Source organism: Sus scrofa, chromosome 12, assembly GCF_000003025.6.
Source record: "Sus scrofa isolate TJ Tabasco breed Duroc chromosome 12, Sscrofa11.1, whole genome shotgun sequence".
NCBI classification, from domain to species: domain Eukaryota; kingdom Metazoa; phylum Chordata; class Mammalia; order Artiodactyla; family Suidae; genus Sus; species Sus scrofa.
The window spans coordinates 23,952,789-23,971,900 of NC_010454.4; the positions used below are offsets into that span (position 1 = coordinate 23,952,789).

Sequence of the window (19,112 nt, forward strand, 5' to 3'; positions counted from 1 at the left end):
GCCGGCCGCCCCTTGCCACGTGGTGGTGGCCGCGGCGGGGTCGGGGGCGCCTTCCCAGCCGGAGAAACCCGGAGCAGCCGGGGAGGAGGAGGAGGCGGCGGCGGCGGCGGCGGCGGCGGCGGAGGAGGAGCGGGGCGGGAGCGAGGGAGGGGGGTTGGGGGGAGGGGTGGGGGGTGGGGAGAGACCCGGCGGCGGCGACAGGGCGAGAGCAGAGCGCGGTGCCAGGGGGGTGGGGGCACCGGTGCCCGTCTGGGGAGGGAGCAGGCGGAGGGGGTAAGCTGCGATTACCAGCAGGAACCAGCAGCAGCTGTAAGTCCCGGCAGGGCAGGGCGGGGGGGAGGGGAGCGGTGCCCAGGGCCGGCCCCGGGGGTCGCGGGGTGGGCAGGAGGAGGGGGCGGGAGGTTGGCCTGCAGTTGGCTCAGGGTGGCAGGGAGGGGAAGGGTCCGGCGTCGGCCGCCCGCAATCCCCCTTTCCCCCCTCTCCGCCGCTCCTCAGGCCGCGCCGCCTCTGGAGCCCCTTCCCCGGCGCGGGGACAGCGGACCGGGGGGCCCGGGGCGAGGCCGGCAGCGGTGGGGGAGGGGGCTGCCTGGTCTCGGCCCCCGAGAGGGGAGGGGCGACAATTTCTGTCCGCCGAGCTAAAGGGGTTTAAAGGGCGGCTCTTAAAGGGGCCGCAGAAGGGGTCCGGGGGCCCCGAGGAGGCACCCCCCTCCCCACCCGCCTGCCGTCGCTCTGGCGCGGGGCCGCTGGGCAGAGGCGAGAATGCGGAGGAAGCAAACGCGGGTCGGGGCAGCCCTGGGGGCAGAACCCCTGCTAGTGGGATTGGGCCCAAGGTGGCGGGCCGCGGGGGTCCGGGGGTGTGGTGAGCGCTGGCGAGCGGAGTTGGGGGAGAGAGGATGGGCCTGGGGAGGAGAGGGTTAAAGGTGGGGCCAGCCCCACAAACACGCGCACACACTCCTCGCTCAGACCCGGTCACAGGCGTTCCCCTGGCACTTCATGAGGGGCGGTGTTGGAGCCTGGGCCTGAACCCTCCCCATCCCAGGCTCCTGCTGCCAGGCTTTGGGGGTCGCAGACCCCACGGCCTCAACTCACACCTCGGGAGCCCCCTCTCCTAACTCGCACACACGCTCCGGCGCGCGCGCACACACCTCGGACATTCCCATAGTGCCTCACGTGACACACGGCCCCGAACGTGCCCACCCTTCACACACGCTCACGCACGCGTGCACACACTCGCACACACAAACACTCACGGCCTCCTGGCCACTTCCCCACTCCATCCGACCCCCACCCGAAGCCCCGCTAAGGCACTCATTGACTGTGACACACCTACACTCATTCACAGACGCACACACTCCCCCCACACATGCCAACCACAGACACACATTCATAAACAGGGCCAGAAGAAGTACACACGCACCCCCTCGCCTACTCTTTCGGGAGCCCTGAGTCATTCCTGCCCCCTCCCAGGGCTCCCCATTTCCCTCTGTGCAGGCACACAGGCCAGGCTTAGGAATTTTTTGTCATTCCTCTTCACCTGTGCCAGGCCCTCTCCCAGAACCCCCTTCCCCACTGGGTTCCCTCAGACACCCCTCGGACACGACACTCAAGCCGAGGCCTTCCTGTGGGTCCCAAGTCAAGGGTGAGGAGGGCCTGGAGGGTTGCCACATACACCACCACCCTGCTTCATGCGAGTGGGGGAGGCACTTCCTTTTCCTGAACTCTGGGATCCTACCGGAGGAAGCTGGGAACTTGGGCGGGGGCCCAGCAGAGGATGTGCTGGTGGGACTGACCCTCCCAGAAGCGCTGGGCCTTCCTTAGGGAGGAGCCAGGGTTGCCAGAGGCCTGACATGAGGAGCTTGGCAGAGAGGTATTTGGGGAAGTGCGGCCTGGGGTGGAGAAGGGGCTGAGGAGTGAGTCTAAGCGGGCCCCAGCTGGGCCCCCTGTGCTGGGAAGGCAACCCTCTCCCGTCCACAGGTCTCCCGCGGTTCCGGAAGGAGCCCTTCCCTGCTCCTGGCCTTGTTTGTCTCTGCTTGTCACTCACCCACTCCTGGTCCCAGCCTCTTCCCCTAAAGGCGACAGAGAAGATGAGGCTTAGCAGCCTGGGAGGGGGCTTTGAGACCCAGGGGCAGGAGCAGGCTGCATCTCAGCTGGCCACAGGGCTCCTCGGGCCAGGACAAGGGCTGTCAGGGACAACCTCTGGGCCACCCTCTCCACCGTTGCTCCTGCTCTCCCAGGAGGCCCAGGGTGGGCTGCTGCCCAGACCCTTGCCATGGAGTCCATGTTTGAGGATGACATCAGCATCCTGACCCAGGAGGCCCTGGGGCCCAGTGAGGTGTGGCTGGATGCCCCTGGAGACCCCTCGCTGGGGGGGGACATGTGCTCCGCCTCCCACTTTGCCCTGATCACAGCCTACGGAGACATCAAGGAGCGGCTGGGGGGCCTGGAGAGGGAGAATGCCACTCTCCGCCGCCGCCTCAAAGTCTACGAGATCAAGGTCAGAACTTGGAGATGACGGGGTCTGGCTGTGTGTGTGATAGGGGAGGGCACTGTTGGGCGGTGGGAACTGGGGATCCAGCAGAGATTCCCAGGATCCAAAAGAGAGGCCAGGGTACGGACCCTTGGGAACTTGAGGGTCCCTCATGAGGGATGTAGCCGCTCTGGAGAGCCCAGCACCAATCAGGAAGGGATTGGGAAGGATCTGCTTTGGATCTTGGGTCTAAAAAAGGTCTGGTTGGGAGTTCCCTTGTGGTGCAGTGGGTTAAGGATCCGGCATTGTCACTGCAGCAACTCAGGTTGCTGCTCTGGCTCGGGATCGATTCCCGGCCCAGGAACTTTCTTATGCTTCGGGTGAGGCCATTAAAAAAACAATAAATTTTTTAAAAACCTTAAAAAGGAAAAATAAAAAAGATCTGGGAGTTCCCATCACGCCTCAGTGGTGATGAATCTGACTAGTATCCATGAGGACATGGGTTTGATTGCTGGCCTCGCTCAGGGGGTTAAGGATCCTGTGTCGCTGTGAGCTGTGGTATAGCTCGCAGACGTAGCCCGGATCTGGTGTGGCTGTGGCAGTGGCAGAGGGCGGCAGCTATGGCTGGGATTTGACCCTTAGCCTGGGAACTTCCATATGCTGCAGGTGCTGCCCTAAAAAGAAAAAAACAAAAAACAAAAACAAAAAAACCTGGTTGGTGGGCAGCGCCTAAAAGGCAGTGGGAATTGGGATGTACAGATCCCACTGGAGTTGGGGGGGGAGAGGCGAGGATGCTGAGGCCGGTCATGGGATGGGAGTGCAGTGAGGCTGAAGCCCTCCTGGGGGCCTGCCTTACCCACAGTACCCGCTGATCAATGACTTTGGCGAGGAGCACGGCTTCTCTCTGTATGAAATCAAGGATGGCTCCCTGCTGGAGGTGGAGAAAGTCAGCCTGCAGCAACGGCTCAACCAATTCCAGCGCGAGGTGAGCCCTCCTTGAGCTCTTTGCTCCAATCACTTTCCACTACCCTCCACCCCACATCCTCTGGCCTTCTGTCGCCTTGATCAGAGATGGCCATGGTCCTCCCTAGAACCAGCTGCGGCTCCTCCTGCCCCTCCACTGGGTGCTGGGAATAGAGGTGGGAGGCACAGGGTGCTGCTCTACCCCCAAGTCAAGATGGGCCTGGGAGTTCCTGTTGTGGCGCAGCGGAAACAAACAGGACAAGTATCCAAGAGGATGTGGGTTCAATCTCTGGCCTCTCTCAGTGAATTAGGGATCCGGCGTTGCCATGAGATGCTGTGGCTGTGGCATAGGCTGGCAGCTGTAGCTCCGATTGGCCCCTTAGCCTGGGAACTTCCACATGCTATGGGTGCGGTCCTAAAAAGAAAAAAAAGACGAGCCTGACTGTGGCTGCACCCCATCCCCTGTGGGCCCCATCCAGTTGCAGAAGAATAAGGAGCAGGAAGAACAGCTCGGGGAGATGATCCAGGCTTACGAGAAGCTCTGCGTGGAGAAGAGTGACCTGGAGACGGAGCTGGGGGAGATGGTGAGGTCCAGAAAACCAGGGCACTTGAGGGGGTGGCCCTGGTTGTGTGATTGTGTGCTTGTGGTATGCGCCTGGCTGTGTCCTTGTGTATGAGTGCCCGTTTGGCCTTGTCAGTGGGGTTGGGTGTGTCATACAGGTTGTGAATGACTCTGTGTACCTCCTGGCCATGTAGTGACAGGAGGTGACTGGGTAAGTGGCCCTGTAGAACATTGTATTTCTGTGTGTTCATTTGGGTCTCACTCTGAGTTGACCCTGTACCTATGGCACTGTGCGGGAAAGCTGTGTAGGTAAGGGCAGAGGTGACCAGAAGTGTTTGTGGCTGCTGGGATGGACCTGGGCCTGGATGTGATCCTGTGTCAGGGTATGGCCGTGCATGTGAGCAGGTGGGCAGGTGTCAGAATCAAGAGACAGCGTCCCTTGCTGACTCCTAGCCATGATTGCTGGGGCAAGTCACTTAGCTTCTGTCCTGCCTCTGAAAAGTGGGGCAAATAATAACAACCTTGGAGTTCCCGTTGTGGCTCAGTAGTTCACGAACCTGACTAGGAACCATGAGGTTGCGAGTTCGATCCCTGGCCTCGCCCAGTGGGTTGGGGATCCGGCGTTGCCGTGAGCTGTGGTGTAGGTCGCAGACATGGCTCGGATCCCACGTTGCTGTGGCTCTGGCTACAGCTCCGATTGGACCCCTAGCCTGGGAACCTCCATATGCCGTGGGTATGGCCCTAGAAAAGACAAAAAGACAGAAGAGAAAAAAAAAAAAAAAAACCCCAGCCTTGCTGAGCTGTTGTGGGCCATTTGTAAATGCTGTGTTTTAACAAACACTTCCACGGCACTGAATGTGTGCCAGGCATGACTGTGGGTCTTGAGATACATTTTCTGAATTTAATCCTCGTAATGACCCCACCTGAGAGGTAGGTGTGGTCGTCCTCATGGTAGAGCTGAGGCAGATGAATCCCAGGGTGGAGCAGCCATGTACGCAGATAGAAGTTATGTGCTCCTGAAGGGGTGGCTGTGCCTGCACAGGGGGCTGAGTGTTCTTGTTAGTGTCTCTGCGTGTTAGTGGCAGAGAAGAGGCATTAACTCTGACCTTGCAAGGGGCAGTAGCCAGAAACATCTGCATTGCAGTTGCTGGGCCAGGAGACCTCGCACTCACGGCCACTTGGAGAGGGGAGTTGGCATGTGTGACCTGGGCCTCTGCTCCATTTAGAGGGGTGATGGATACTCTGACATGGGGAAGCCCTAGGTTGGGGGGGCACACAGCCTGGTGCAGACCCTCACCCCTTTGTCTCCCCACATAGCGGGCTCTGGTGGAGACCCACCTGCGGCAGATCTGTGGATTGGAGCAGCAGCTGCGGCAGCAGCAAGGCGTCCGGGACACAGCCTTCCCCAGCCTGAGCCCCCCGCCTGCCCCTGCCCCGCCCTGTGCTGATCTGGACCTGCACTACTTGGCACTGAGAGGGGGATCCGGCTTGAATCACGGTGAGCTCTCGCCACCCCTGATTTCTATACTCCAAAGTCCCCAAGGCAACCCCCCATTTCAACACCATTGGACACCTCCAGCATCTCTGATTGATGATCAACACCTCGTTATAATGTCTCAAATTTCTCACATAATCACCCCATCCCGCCTTACCAACTGTCCACTCACCTCATCTACTATCACCCCAGTTTCTCCCACTGACATCCCTCCCCCCTTAACTCCTTCATTCCCAGGCTCCCCCATGTAATTCCTATATGTGCCAGCAGAGGGCGTCCTCGCCCAGAGTCCCCTGCTTGTCTTTGGCTACGGTTAGAAGGGTGCTTAGAGCCTTGAGTCTGGCCAGGGTAGCCTTGCCAGAGCCCATCTTACTTCTCCCCTGGCCTCTGGGAATATTAGAAAAAGCAGCTCAGCCCCCCCGTTTCCCTCTGCCCTCGAGAGAGGTATCTCTCATCCTGGGATATCTGCCCTCTGGCTCTCTCTCTGGGATCCCTCACAGTGCAGTTTTCAACGGCTTCCGTTTGTGTTGATCTGGGAGTCGGTGGAGGGTGCCCAGCATCTGGATCCAGCCTGACATCCATTGTCCTTTCCTCTGCCACCAGGCTGGCCAGGCCCCACGCCGAGCATGAGTGAGCTGGAGCGGCGGCGGCTAGAAGAGGCTCTGGAGGCTGCCCAGGGAGAGGCCCGGGGGGCTCAGCTCCGAGAGGAGCAGCTCCAGGCTGAGTGTGAGCGGCTACAGGGCGAACTGAAGCAGCTGCAGGAGACTCGGGCCCAGGTAAATGATGGGGGGCGGAGGGTGCTGACCCCGGGCCCCTGCTCTGGTACCTGCAGAGCTCTGTGGAGGTCTAGGGGCCGCTGGAAACAACGTTTAGCAATATGGGACTTCCTCCCTGAGTACAGAGCAGCTCTGGGAATGGGAAAAAAACAGGGAGTCTGGGCAAGATTGGTGTCTGATGGCTCAATCTCTCCCTTAGGATCTGGCCTCCAACCAGTCGGAGCGGGACATGGCCTGGGTGAAGAGAGTTGGGGATGACCAGTAAGTCACTCTGTACTCCTCTTCCTCTTAACTCTACACCCCAGGGGGTGAAACCTCCCAGGTTCCCTCTGGTTTGCTCCTCTCTCTCCACGTTCTTTGGGGACCTCTCTTCCAAGCGCTCAGGGCTGTGGGGTTTGGGTTGCTCGTGTGGCCCCGTGTCCTTCACAAGAAGGAGGCGACGTTCTGGGGGTGCTCAGGTCCTTTGCGGGGGAGGTTCGCTTTGCTCTCCTCTGGCCCCTAGGCCTGTGTCTTCTCGAGGTGTGGGGGCTCGAGAGAGACTTCCTCAGCGCTTTGCTGACCTGTTCTGTGCCTCCAGTAAGGCCTCTTTGGGGCCCATTTTTCTATCCCAGTAACAAGGCCCAGCAGTTGGGTTAACCTTCCCCTCCCCAGCGAGGAGGGAGGCGATGGTCTCTCTCAAGCTTCGTGGTTCCTCGTGTCCTGGAGAGCTGAGCAGAGGAGAGAGAGAGCTGAGGCTTAGGCAAGGACTGGCTTCCTTGAGATCGTACAGCAGCGCTCAGGGAATTAGAACCTACTCCGCTGGGGGTCCCTTGGGAATCCTGCCATTAAAGAGGGGCAGCAGGAGGTGGGGAGGGCGCTGTGTCAGCAGGGAGCCTGGTAGCGGGGCTCTGGGGCAGTGCTGGGCAGCCGGGGAGAGTGGTGAGCACAGCCTGGCAGCGGTGAGCCTGGTACCTTTCACATCCGCACCCAAACTCATCCTCTCCCACTTTCTGAGAAATAGAGCACAAACCTCCTTCCGCCTAAGCCTTCTCCCCTGAGACGAGGCACGTGGCACAGCCTCCCTGCTTTCACTGGAGGGAAAGACTGAGGCCCAGAGAGGGCGGGAGGTGATGCCCCACTACAGTGCACACCCGGCTCCAGGACCCCCGGTCCTCCTCCCTGCAGGCTTCTTCCTCACCTTCCTCCCAGCTTCTGGCCAGTTGGGGGTACCCCTCGCCTCCCTCTGCACCCTGGGGCGAGCGCCTGGGTGGAGCTGTGATAGCTCGGGGGGTGAGAACCCAGTTTGTGGGACTGTTGGGTGGTACCCCTCAGCTATTAAGGGCCTCTGCAAAGAGGGTCCACCCTAGCTTGTGGCTGGGGCTCAGAGCCCATGAAAGCCTCTGTGCCCAGACCTGGGAAACACACACACACACACACACACACATTCTAGAATCTCAGCTTGCCCCTAAAAATAAAGTCACACCGTAGGGTCCTTTACGGCTCATTGAGTCCAACTCCCTCTTAGAAGCCCAGCAGTAAAGCCCCCCGATTGGTTGAACCCAGAGAGAGGGATTATTTTGGCTGGAGTCTGCACATCCAGGCTTCGAATCCCAGGGACCCTTCCTGGGATGCTGAGCGGCTTAGCTGTGCCAGCTTCACCTCTCTGGCCCCAGGTCTCCCGCCCGGGCTCAGTGGTCCATCGTTGCTGAGAGATATGTGGGGAAGGTGATGTGGGTCCCAAGGGGCCAAGGCTCTGAGTAGGAGAGAACCCCTTCTACCAGGTGCTTTTGGAGGTCACATCATCCATGCCACTAATTCTGGCCAGAGCAGCCCCTTTCCCTTCTCACCCCCACGGCACCTGCCCCACCCTGTTCCTTTGGCCAGAGGGAGCTGGGCTCTGCTCCGGGGCTGGTCCTACCTGAGGTGACCTCCAGCTCCTCCCTTGGTCTCTACGGTTTGGGCTCTGCCTCCTGGATGGCTGCCCCTGGAGCCAGCCAGGCCCTGCCTGCCCAGCCTCACGCTTCCTTTCAGGCCAAGCATCTCTGGACAGCCCCAGCTTGGCAAGAGTTAATTCTCAGAGGAAGTCCTCACTCCCCCGGTAGTTTTATTTTCTTATAAACTCAGCTCCTTTTAGTAATAAGCCGCTTCCCGAGTGCTCCCTCCCCTGTCCTCCCACCTGAGGTGGCCTCAGTCACCTGCTCTCAGCTCCTTTCCCCCACCAGCCCCTCCTCTTCCTTCTGCTTCTTCCTGACACTCTGGGCTTGTGGGAATTTTACATGGGCGCCTTCCTAGGAGAGGGATGCAGGGCCTGGGTTATCCAGATGGAGGTGTGAAGGCTGAAGAGGGGGCCGCAGAGGCTCCTGAGGGCAGCCGGCTGCCCCGTGGGAGCTCGGGGCACCTCCGAAAGGTGCTCACTCATGTCAGCGTGGCTGCCTTCAGGGCGGCCAGTTTCACCATGGGAGTCCCGGCCGCTGAAATACCCTCCCTGGCACTGCTGCTGCCTCTATTCATCCCCCTCCGTGAGTCCTCCCGGTGCTGATGGGCAGGCCTGGGAGGGAGCCCCAGGCCCCAAGTCTCCAGTCCCCTCTATCCCAGCCCCTGGCCCACAAGCCCCGGTCATCAAGGTTTGTCTGAAAATGGGTGCCCAGACCAGACCCCACTGCCACGCTCCAGGTCTGACCTCTGGACCAGAGCTCCCTGCCATTCGGTTAGCCCAGCATCTAGTGGTTGGTGCCCAGGGGGACCAGTTGCCCCAGAGAGAGAGCCACCGAGGGTGACTCGGGAGCCAAAGGCAATAAGGAAGGAGGAGGCGGGAGTGGAGACCACCCGCTCCTAAGGATGTCCGGGGAGCTGGGGACCCCAGGGGGTCCCTGCCCAGGGAGAGGTGCAGAACCCCTGACCCCCTCCCCTCTGGGCTCCACTCAGTCTCGGGTCCTGAGTGAGGCCTTCCTGAGGCAGGGGCTGGCCCTGAGGGAGGGAGGGAAATATCGGAGAGGGGGCTTCTCGATGGGGCTCAGGGAGGGGAACGAAGGCCGGTGAGGGAGGGGACTCGTCCATGAGGGGAGCACCCCGTGAGAAGATGGGGGCTCAGGATGAGTGATGGGGGGGAAACTCTAGGCCTTTTTTCCCAACGTGGGGGGCTCAGCGTTGCAGCCTGGGCGCTTTTCCGCCCACCTCCCCCCCCCAAGCCCTCTCTCCGCCCACAAGCCTCTGCGTGGGCTGCGGTTAGTGGTAGGGGAGAAGTGTGAACTCGGAGAGAGAGGATGGAAACTCTGCACAGAGGTCAAGGGCAGTGTGGGGTGGGTCAGGACGGAAGTCGGAGACCCCCGCGTACCCTGAGCTTAGTCTCATGCCCCAGAACCAGCGGGCCCAGGGCCTCCACCTTCACGCTTCTCACCCTCCCTACTTCCTTTCTCTCAAATCTCCTTCAGCCCAGGCGCCTGGCCCCCGGGAGTTAACCTCTGAGCAGCACTCGCAGCCTCAGGGCTCCCGGGGGTGGGGGTGGGGGCGGGGGGCCTCGGCAGTCGGAGCCCACCACGCCCACCCAGTTGTGGTCTGAGGGATGGTGGGCTTTGAACCGTCTCCGACCCTTTCCCTGCCCCGGAGGCAGGCTCTTACCCACGCTCTCTCCCTAGATGGGGAACTCCACATCCTCCCCTCATTCAAAGCAAAGTCATTGAGCTGGTTTCTCCAAAAAAGGATCAACACTGGTTTCCCCCTTTCTCCACCCATCTCTCCGAGGCACTCCCCCGAGTCCTCGTTCTCACCAGACGCCCGCCGCCCGCCGTGCTTGGCACTTTACCTACAAAATCTCATTGACTCTCTCTCTCTCTCTCTCACACACACACACACACACACACACACACGCACATGCACACACGCACACACAGTGTGTGTGTGACAGCGTTATCCCTTTTCACAGCTGAGCAGACTGAGGTACAAAGAAGTTAAGTAATCAGAGAAGTTAAGAGCAGATGGGGTGATAGTACCTCTGCGGTGTTTTTCTGGTTCGAGTTCTTCTCCAGGTCAGAGGCCCTTAAATTGAGGGGCACCCAAGTGATTTGTGGACCAAAGTTGATCACTTTTGAAAGTGAAAGGGGACCCTATTAATAATTCTACCCCGGCGACCGCTGTGAACCAGGACAGCTCTGGGCAAATTGGCATGTGTGCCCCCCCCCCACCGCCCCGCACCTAAATGGGGGCTCTGGTCCCCAGCCCCGCCGCGAGCGTCTCAGTTTGGCTGCATTTAGGGAGGCTCTCTAGACACAGAGATCATCTGGCTGAGCTGGAAGCATGGCAGGGGCTGCCATGAAGAGCTGGGCTCTGCGGACCGCAAGTCTTAGCTGGTCGAGGAGAGTGAAGGGGCTCAAGGCGCCTGAAAGGAAGTGGTGGAGCGCTGGGTTGTTGCAAGCGACTTCCTCCCCCTCGGCCCGCAACCTCAAGTCCACGGCCCGGTGCCTGTGGTCCCCTCCCTGAGGGTCGGGCCGGGCGGGAAGATTGATGCTGGGTGTGCCTGTGGGTGGTGGAAAGTTTGGTCCCTAAATTCCCCCACCGGGCTGAGGTGGCTGGGGGCCGCCGGGGCAGTGAGGGGCAAGGATGGGAATGCTGGATTTCTGCTTCCCTCCTGGTTCTGTCAGCCGGGGATTCACACCATGTGACCAGCTTGCGTCCTGACCCCAGCCCTCACCCTACTACTGGTCCTGTCCCTGCCCGTTCGTTCCCCTCTCCCTCATCCTGACCCCAGCTTCATCCACAGTCCTGGCTGAAAATGAACGCATCTGAGCCTGACCCCAGCCTTAATCCTGACCTCAAGCCTGTCCCTACTTCTAATCCCTTGACCCAAGGCTGGCCTGAATTTCGACCCTGCTGCATCCACATTGGCATTCGAATCCTCACAGAGGCTCCAGTGCAGCACAGGGCACTCAGTGAACTTCCCTGGGGAAGACGCTGCCCTCGGGAGCCCATGTGTCTGCCGGCCGGTTTGGGGCAGAAAGAGGCCTTTTATGCTGAGGTCCCTACTCTTGCTCATTTCAGTTGCTTTATCAGTAACAGTGAAGGTGATTGTCTCCAGAGGAATTTTTGAGATCCCCAAATTATTCATGGAAAGAATGAGTGAAAGGATAAGTCAACAAAGGATGGAAAGGTTTGCAGCGGAGGACACGCTTCTTCCTGCCAGCGCTGCCATTTGCACCCTGGCTCCTCCGAAGGTGCCAGCTCAGCAAGCTGAGGTGCCAAGAGCCTGTCTGAATCCCTGCTCTGTGCCACCACTGCTCTGTGACCTTGAGCTGGCCTTTTAATATAGCTCTGCCCTTCCACCCCCCACCTGCGGCTGGCGCCTCCTCTCCTCTCCCAGGGCAGGGCTGGGGGTGTTCAGGGCTCCCAGACCATGCTGGAGGGCCTCAGCCTCTTTCTCCCCCTCCTCCTCCTCTTTCCCTTCTGCTGCCTTCCCATCGCTCCATTTCCCCCTCGCCTGAGCCTTCAGGAAGGGAGTTTATAGCCTAGTGGTCAGTAGCCCTGGCTTTGGAGTCTGGAAGATCAGAGCTCCCATTCCAGCAACTCCACTATTTCTAGGCTTTGTGACCTTGGTCGAGGGACTTAACTTCTGTAAGCCTCAGTTTTCTCTTCTGTAAAATGGAGATAATATGAGTGGCAGCACCGTGTGGGTGTTGCAGAGATTAAGTCCTTAGCACAATGCTGGCCCCAGATAAGGGCTCATCTCATACAGACGATTTATGATTCTTTTATGCCCGGGTCCTTCCCAAGTTCTGAGAGAGTCAGACAGACCTTTCCCCCATAATTGAAGCAATGAAGAAGCACCCAAGCGTGGCCATCTCCTGCCATTCACCTGACCTGTCCTTCCCAAACAGCTGCGATGGTGGAAAATAGGCTTCAGGTGTAGGCCAGGAAGCCAGGAAACGGAATGTGTATTCAGGTGCATGTGTACGACTCTTGGTTGTGAAGTTGAGATTTTTTTTTTCCACCGAATTGGCAGTGTTTTCTAACGTGAGTCATTCGGGTCGTTAGCGTACTTAGCAGCCCCAGCCTGTGCATCTTGAGATGCGGAGGGAGGTCCCACAGGGCCATGGGGCATCAGGAGGTCAGGTCCCCCTCTTGCCCGGGGTCTCGGAGGTCCTTGCAAGGGCGGCCTGGAGCTCCAGGACATGGGGTCAGAACTTCGAGAGGGGCTGGGCATTCTGGTCCAGGCCTCCTCCTTTCATCTTCTGCTGCCCTGTTTAGCTCTGAGGAGGGTGCCAGGAGCTGGGTGGTGGAAACTGGGGTAGCTCCTGACAAGGGGAGGAAGGCCAGCAGGGGAGAGACAGGGGCCTGGGAACCGAGTGTGGCAGGTGAGATCTCCGAGGCAGGGTGTGAAAGCGACGACCTGTATCTGTCACCTGAGATAGAGCAGTGAAGGCAGATGGGGAAAGAGACTGTGGCTGCTTGATCAGAGAGGATGTTCCCTTGGTGCCCGGCCCAGAGCGCCCCCCCCAGCCCCCACCGCTGAGATGTTAGTGTGATCCTCTCCCAAAGCCCCCAGTGGGATGGGGGAGGTGCAGAGTCCCTCGGTTTGAATGAGGGAGCCTTATTTAGTGTGGGACACAGACTGGACCTCCCAGTCCGCTGAGGGTGCTGCCGTTTCTCACCACAGACCCGCGCTGGAGAAGAGGGTGGGGGAACACAGGACACAGAAGGGCCGAGGGTGATGGGATGGAGGGCTCCCACAGGACCCCTCCCCCTCTGCTCCCGCCCATCCCTGGCACCATCAGATTGCTAGGGGGCACTCTCCCTCCCTAAGAAGCGGGCTTGTCTCCCAGAATCCCAGCCTGTTTGGCATAACTTGGCTTTGGCCCAAATGGGTTAAAAATAGTTTTGTTGTGGGAGGGGTTCAGGGTTGGCCCAGCTCTGCCCCAGGATTAGCAAGACGGAGAGAGACAGAGCAAGAGAGAGGGAGAGAGAGAGAGAGAGAGAGAGCGAGCGAGCTCAGTCATCCTCTACGCTCTGCGCCTCGGCTTTTCCTGCCCTCTGAAGCCCTAACCTCACGACTTCCCCTCCTCTCCTCCAGGGTCAGACACACGCGCTCTCACACTGCTCATCACACCGGTCTCCTCCTTCTCCGCCCATCCCTGGGTCCATTACCCGGAGGGGGGGTGGTGAGGACCGGGCCTCAGGGTCTGGAGAACTCCCCCTGCCACCACCACCACCTCTCCTTCCTCCCAAGAGCCAGAGGGCATCCCCTTTGAGGAAATCCCTCTGGGGTGGCCGAGCCTCTGCCTGCCACTTCCCTCCAGCTCCAGCCTCCACAGCGTTCTGCTGGTGTCCCTTCTGGATTGGGGCTGGGATGACATCTGAGGAAACAAGACCCCTACCTCCCAGGCTCTGTCCAGTCCCAGGTCAGCGATGAAAGCAGTGACCCAAGGCCATGGCGGCGGAGGCCTCCTGTGATGTCAGGACTGGCTCCCTGGAGGTGTGCAGGCCAGGCTGGGAGAGAGGGGAGGGGCAATGCTGAGAATGATAACCTTCGGTGGTTCTGGGTCAAAGGGACCCAAAGAGAAAGGAAGAGAAAAGGAAGTGGTTGCAGTCTTTGCTGAGTCTGTTCCAGCTCCGTAAGGGTGGGTGCCCAGGAGGCCTGAGCAGGAAGTGGAGAGAAAAAAAAAGGGAAGAGAGAAAAATGGATAAAGAGGCTCAATTCACTTTTCACTTACTGAATAGCTACTGGGTACGAGGCCCTGGACAAGGTGCCAGGAATATGAATACAGTGCTATCATTGCCCACCTTCGAGGAAACCCCAGTCAAGTTCCAGAAGAAGGCAACTTTTGTTAGTGCTTCATGTGAGTGGCGCCCCCTGGAGGTGTGCAGCGCACAACAGCGATCTTTATGTAGAGGGTTCTCCAGGTGATCCTGAGAATTGCGAGGCTGAAAGGAGCTCAGAGGCAGCTTGGAGATGGAAGCAAGTGGACCTGGAACTGGGCAGACCTGGGTTCAAGTTTATCAGCTGGCACCGCTGCCAAGCCAGGAGGCCAGGTTTTCACTCATGGAATGGGGCTCTTCATAGGCTGTGCAGCAGGGGTCCCTAATGTTTCAAAGGTGAGGACTCCTCATACGCCTCCTGCCCCCAATGCACAGATTGCACTTACACTATCAGCATGAGCTCTTTTGAGAAAATTCACACTGACAAAAGCTACTATAAATTGAGTGTGGCTTTTTGATGAATCTGTGTTTTATTCATCACCGCAGCTTCTGCACAGATTAGAAAAACATTCACACATACCTGTAGGAGATGTGTTCAGGCCACAGACAGTGCACAGTGAACACATGGATTCAGGAATCCTTTGAAATCACTGAGCTCCCCATTCCCAGCCCAGGGTCTGGGAACCACACTGCCTGAGCCCCGGGTAAGGCTCTCTGGGAGAGGTTCCGGTTAAGGTGGCTCTTAGTGCCCAAGAGGATTTCTGCAACGGGGGTAGGAGGGCCCTGGAGGGGAGGGGAGGGCCAGATGCTGGGGCAGAACCAGTTCTTCCTGCACGGCTGTGACAGTAAACCCACTTCCCTTCTCCTCTTCCTCACTCCCTGCCCTCTGACCTCAGGGTCAGGGCAGGCTGGGGTCAAGCCTTGACCCGGGTGACTGGGTGTCCTTCAGGGTGAATTTGGCGCTGGCTTACACGGAGCTGACAGAGGAGCTGGGCCGGCTTCGAGAGTTGAGTTCCCTGCAGGGGAGGATCTTGAGGACTCTGCTGCAGGAGCAGGCTCGGAGTGGCGGTAAGATGGGGCAGGGAGGTGGTCGCTATGGTCACTGTCCTTCCTGCGTCCTGGGGCCACCCTCCACTTCTTTCCCGGCGACCCGGCCTTTTTCACTCGCTTTCAGAGGACAGTGGGTGGGTACTGGTCGCCAGCAAGGCCCTGGCTCCCCAGTTCTGACGTCCTCTCTCCCCACCACTGTCCCCCACCCTGTCCTGCTTCTCTTCCAGGCCAGAGGCACTCGCCGCTGTCGCAGCGCCACTCGCCGGCCCCCCAGTGCCCCTCGCACTCCCCGCCGGCCAGAGCGGCACCCCCATGCCCCCCGTGCCAGTCCCCCGTCCCCCAGCGCCGCTCTCCGGGGCCCCCATGCCCCTCGCCCCAGCAACGCCGCTCGCCGGCCTCGCCCTCCTGCCCGTCGCCCGTCCCGCAGCGCCGCTCGCCGGTGCCGCCACCGTGCCAGTCCCCCAGCCCGCAGCGCCGCTCTCCGGGGCCCCCCGCCTGCCCGGCCCCGCAGCCTCGGCCCCCGCCGCCCCCGCCGCCCGGGGAGAGGACGCTGGCCGAGCGCGCCTACGCCAAGCCGCCCAGCCACCACGTGAAGGCCGGCTTCCAGGGCCGGCGCAGCTACTCGGAGATGGCGGAGGGCGCGGGCTACGCGGGCGCCTCCTCGCCCTGGCTGCAGGCCGAGGCGGCCACGCTGCCCAAGCCGCGGGCCTACGGCGGCGAGCTCTACGGCCCCGGCAGGCCCCTCAGCCCGCGGCGCGCCTTTGAGGGCATCCGCCTGCGCTTCGAGAAGCAGCCGTCGGAGGAGGAGGAATGGGCCGTGCCCGCCAGCCCGCCCAGCCCAGAGGCGGGCGCCATCCGCTGCGCCTCGTTCTGTGCTGGGTTCCCGATCCCCGAGTCGCCCGCCGCCACCGCCTATGTCCACGCCGAGCACGCGCAGTCCTGGCCGTCCATCAACGTGAGTGCGCACGTGCGCGCTGGCCTGTGCGCAGACCCTGGGGAGCCCCGCCCCTCCGCTTCGCGCCTGCCTGGTGGGCGTGGCTCCCTTCCTTTCTCTCCGCCCTGGTCCCTGAAGCAGCCCTGGCCCTTCACCTCTCCTGCGGCCCTTGACTGGTGTAAGTCAGGGTATCAGAGGACTCCAGGCGCTCCCCCAGCCTCTCCCCAGATGTCCATCTTTCTCAGCAGCATTAAATCTTGTTCAGTCCCAGGGTTAAAAGGCGCAGCCTTAAGAGTGCCAATCCTGGCTCGAACTCTGGACACCAGTGCTTAGTCGCTAGCTATGGGAACTCAGACGAGTTACTTATCGTCTCCCACCGTCAGTTTTCTCATCTGAAAAATGAGGACAGTGATATATTATCTAATTCCATTAGCAAATTTTAAAGAGGCAGAGTGAGCCCAAAGCATTCTGCACAGGGTCTGGCACAGCGGTAAACATCAATGACTTGGTGATGGAAACCACGCTGTCCGCCACGGGTCTTGGGTCCACACAGAACCAGGCCTGCTCATCCAATTCCCTCCATCGGTCCTCAGAGCCTCTGCTTTTTCCTATCTGTCCTAGAAGACAACCCTATCTCAGGGCTGTATTGTTTCACTGAAATAATGATTTTTCTGAATGTCAGAGCCAACCCTTGCCACCTGGAAGGACCAAAATATATTCCAAAGCCAGACAGAAGGTTATCTGGGGAGTTGCCATTGTGGCTCAGCAGGTTACGAACTCGACTATTATCCATGAGGATGAGGGTTCAATCCCTGGCTTCACTCGGGGGGTTAAGAATCCAGCGTTGCCGTGAGCTGTGGTGCAGGTCGCAGATGCATCTCCCATTAGATCCCTAGCCTGGGAACTTCCATATGCCTCGGCTGTGGCCTTAGGAGAAAAAAGAAAGAAAGAAAGTTATCTTTGGTTGTACATTGTTTAGGATTATTCATTGCCTTGAGTTATCTGCGAGCTGTGTCTTAATCACTCAAGGCATGTCTGGGTCTTGGCTTCCTTCGTTACCACAGATGCCCTGGGAGGCTGAGCGTACCCACCTCCACACTCACACCTCCTGGGGGTGCTATGCCTAGGTTTGGGGAGCCAGATGCTAAACTGGTAGAAGTTGGACAGGGACAAGGAGGAAGTGGTCCCCGACCCCTTTTGCATGCTACAGCCCTCTGTGCTTTGGGTCCCAGGAAAGGGCAGGCTGGGATGTTGGGAAAAGGAGGAAGGGTTGTGGACCGTAAATGACTCCCTTCTCTCTCCACAGCTGCTGATGGAGACAGTGGGCTCTGATATCCGCAGCTGCCCCCTCTGCCAGCTGGGTTTCCCTGTCGGGTACCCGGATGATGCTCTCATCAAACACATTGACTCCCACCTGGAGAACAGCAAGATCTAGGGTGCCTCCCCCACCCACTGGCTGTTTTTCCGCCTTCTCCCATCACCCGTAAACACTCACTTTGAATGCTGCATGAATCTCGTGGGGGGCCCTTGCCCCTCGCGACCCCCAGATACCTCCACTAGCTACCGAGTCAACGTGTGTGCCGTCTTCCCTGGTCCAGGCACCACTCAGCCCTGGCTTTTCCCGGGAGGTCAGCCGAGGCTCTCCCAGCTCCCTGGCTCCTGCTGGGAGGTGGGGGTCAGGGCTGGGATGGGAGGGGCATACCCCACTCAGCCTCTTCCTCTGCCTTTCTGTTTGTTCTACACCGGTTGGATCCAAGAAGGTGTCTAGTGCTTGGGCCTGGGGGAGGGGGAGGGTATCAGAGGACTCCAGGCGCTCCCCCAGCCCCTCCCCAGCCGTCCTTCTTTCTCAGGCTGTGCTCTGTCCAGGGAGCGCCTCCTTGTGGGGTCTCAGAGCCTGCCCTGCACACTGATGCCAGTTGCTCCATCCCGTGGCCAGGTCGGAGGGAGGAGGCATCTTGTCTCTTGCCGTCCCTGCAGGCCAGTCCTGTTCTCCCTGCTCTCCCCACCCTGGGGAATAGGGAGGGTGGGAGAGGAGAGGGAGGGACCTGGAGGACTGGGAGCCTCAAGCCCGGAGAGGCTGCCCTGAGGCACCGTGACCCTCAGACCAGGGCACTATCTGTGCGGCCGGTGCCCTCCTCCCAGGGCCCCCGGCCCTTAAGGCAGATGCTCCCCTCCACCCTGACCCCACTCACGCCCCGACACCACAGGTGCCCTGGAGCCTGTGTGTGACTCAGCCTCTGTTAGCTGGGTGGGTGTCATCAGCCCTGCCTCCCGGGCCCGAACCTGTGGCCGGGCTCAGGGTGCTGTGGAGATCAACTTCAAAAGAGCTAACCCCCTTCCCAACACCCCAGCGACCCACATTCCCTCTGTGAAATCTACCTCAGAGTCGTACCCTCAGAAGGACGGGTAAGCAGGAGGCCAGGGGGTCCCCAGGGCTGAGGTGGGGAGCTTCCTACGGCAAGAGCCTGCCGCCCCCACAATGAATCCAACCCCCTCCACTGCAAGCCTCTCCCTGGGTCTCAGCCCAGGCAGGGGGCGGCGGTGGACGCTACTGTCAGTGCATGTACCATTCTGATCCACCTCTTCCAGGCCCCCCACCTCCTCACACCCCTCCCCTCCCCCTCAGTGCAGGGGAGTGGGGGGGTGTGTCTGGCGGGGAAGGGGCCGAGGACTCCAGAGACACATGGCATCATACCACCGAAGGGAAATGGGGCAGGGGGTGGAGAGGGGAGGTGGGGCCCCTGAGCTCTCTGAACAAGTTGAAAGTCCAAATAAAACTTACCTGTTCCATCTGCGCCCGGTCTGTGCCCTGTGTGGCTGGGGGAGGGGAGGGAACCCCTGCAGCAGGAGGTCTTGGAAACTGTCTCAAGCAACCACAACCCTGGGTTGGTGGGCGGTGGGCAGGTAAGGAATGCGTGGGGCACCCACATCCCAGAGTGATTCTTGGAGACACGGGCGTGCTAGTAGCCACAGGTGACTTGTGACATAGGATTTATTTGGAACAGGTAGAGAGCAACAGAGGGTGTCTTCCTGACCAGTCCTGAGCAGGGCCAGGGCCTGGTGAATTTCTGCTCCCCCCCTGCCCCCAGCAGAACCTCTGGCGGGTAGAGGTTCTGTAGCCAGGGGACTCATTGGTCAGTAGCGCTCTTTTTTCATTAGATGATTTCTTGTGCCAGGAACCAGGCTGGGGCCTCAAAGAG

The 19,112-nt window shown here is 60.0% G+C and overlaps 1 protein-coding gene across 3 annotated transcripts; it reads left to right on the plus strand.

The window, feature by feature from the left end:
- On the plus strand, nucleotides 178-18,707 carry TBKBP1 (TBK1 binding protein 1). 3 transcript variants are annotated; one of them, XM_021067080.1, is made up of 10 exons: nucleotides 178-309; nucleotides 1,975-2,494; nucleotides 3,330-3,452; nucleotides 3,910-4,014; nucleotides 5,310-5,490; nucleotides 6,091-6,263; nucleotides 6,463-6,524; nucleotides 14,878-14,996; nucleotides 15,206-15,933; nucleotides 17,219-18,707. In XM_021067080.1, exons 2-10 carry the CDS (start codon nucleotides 2,270-2,272, stop codon nucleotides 17,345-17,347), a joined length of 1,845 nt encoding a protein of 614 aa, XP_020922739.1. In that variant the 5' UTR covers nucleotides 178-309; nucleotides 1,975-2,269; the 3' UTR covers nucleotides 17,348-18,707. The 3 variants fall into 3 exon arrangements, with proteins under 3 accessions (XP_020922739.1, XP_003131577.1, XP_005654002.1); XM_003131529.4 differs by having other exon boundaries at nucleotides 2,235-2,494; XM_005653945.3 differs by lacking the exon at nucleotides 178-309 and adding an exon at nucleotides 389-1,867 and having other exon boundaries at nucleotides 2,235-2,494.

Excerpts from the sequence above, each read along its gene's own strand:
- TBKBP1 (XM_021067080.1), top strand. The coding sequence starts at position 2,270 with ATGGAGTCCATGTTTGAGGATGACATCAGCATCCTGACCCAGGAGGCC. Across the intron at positions 6,525-14,877 it reads AAGAGAGTTGGGGATGACCA|GGTGAATTTGGCGCTGGCTT; the intron begins GTAAGTCACTCT and ends GGTGTCCTTCAG. Across the intron at positions 14,997-15,205 it reads GGAGCAGGCTCGGAGTGGCG|GCCAGAGGCACTCGCCGCTG; the intron begins GTAAGATGGGGC and ends CTTCTCTTCCAG.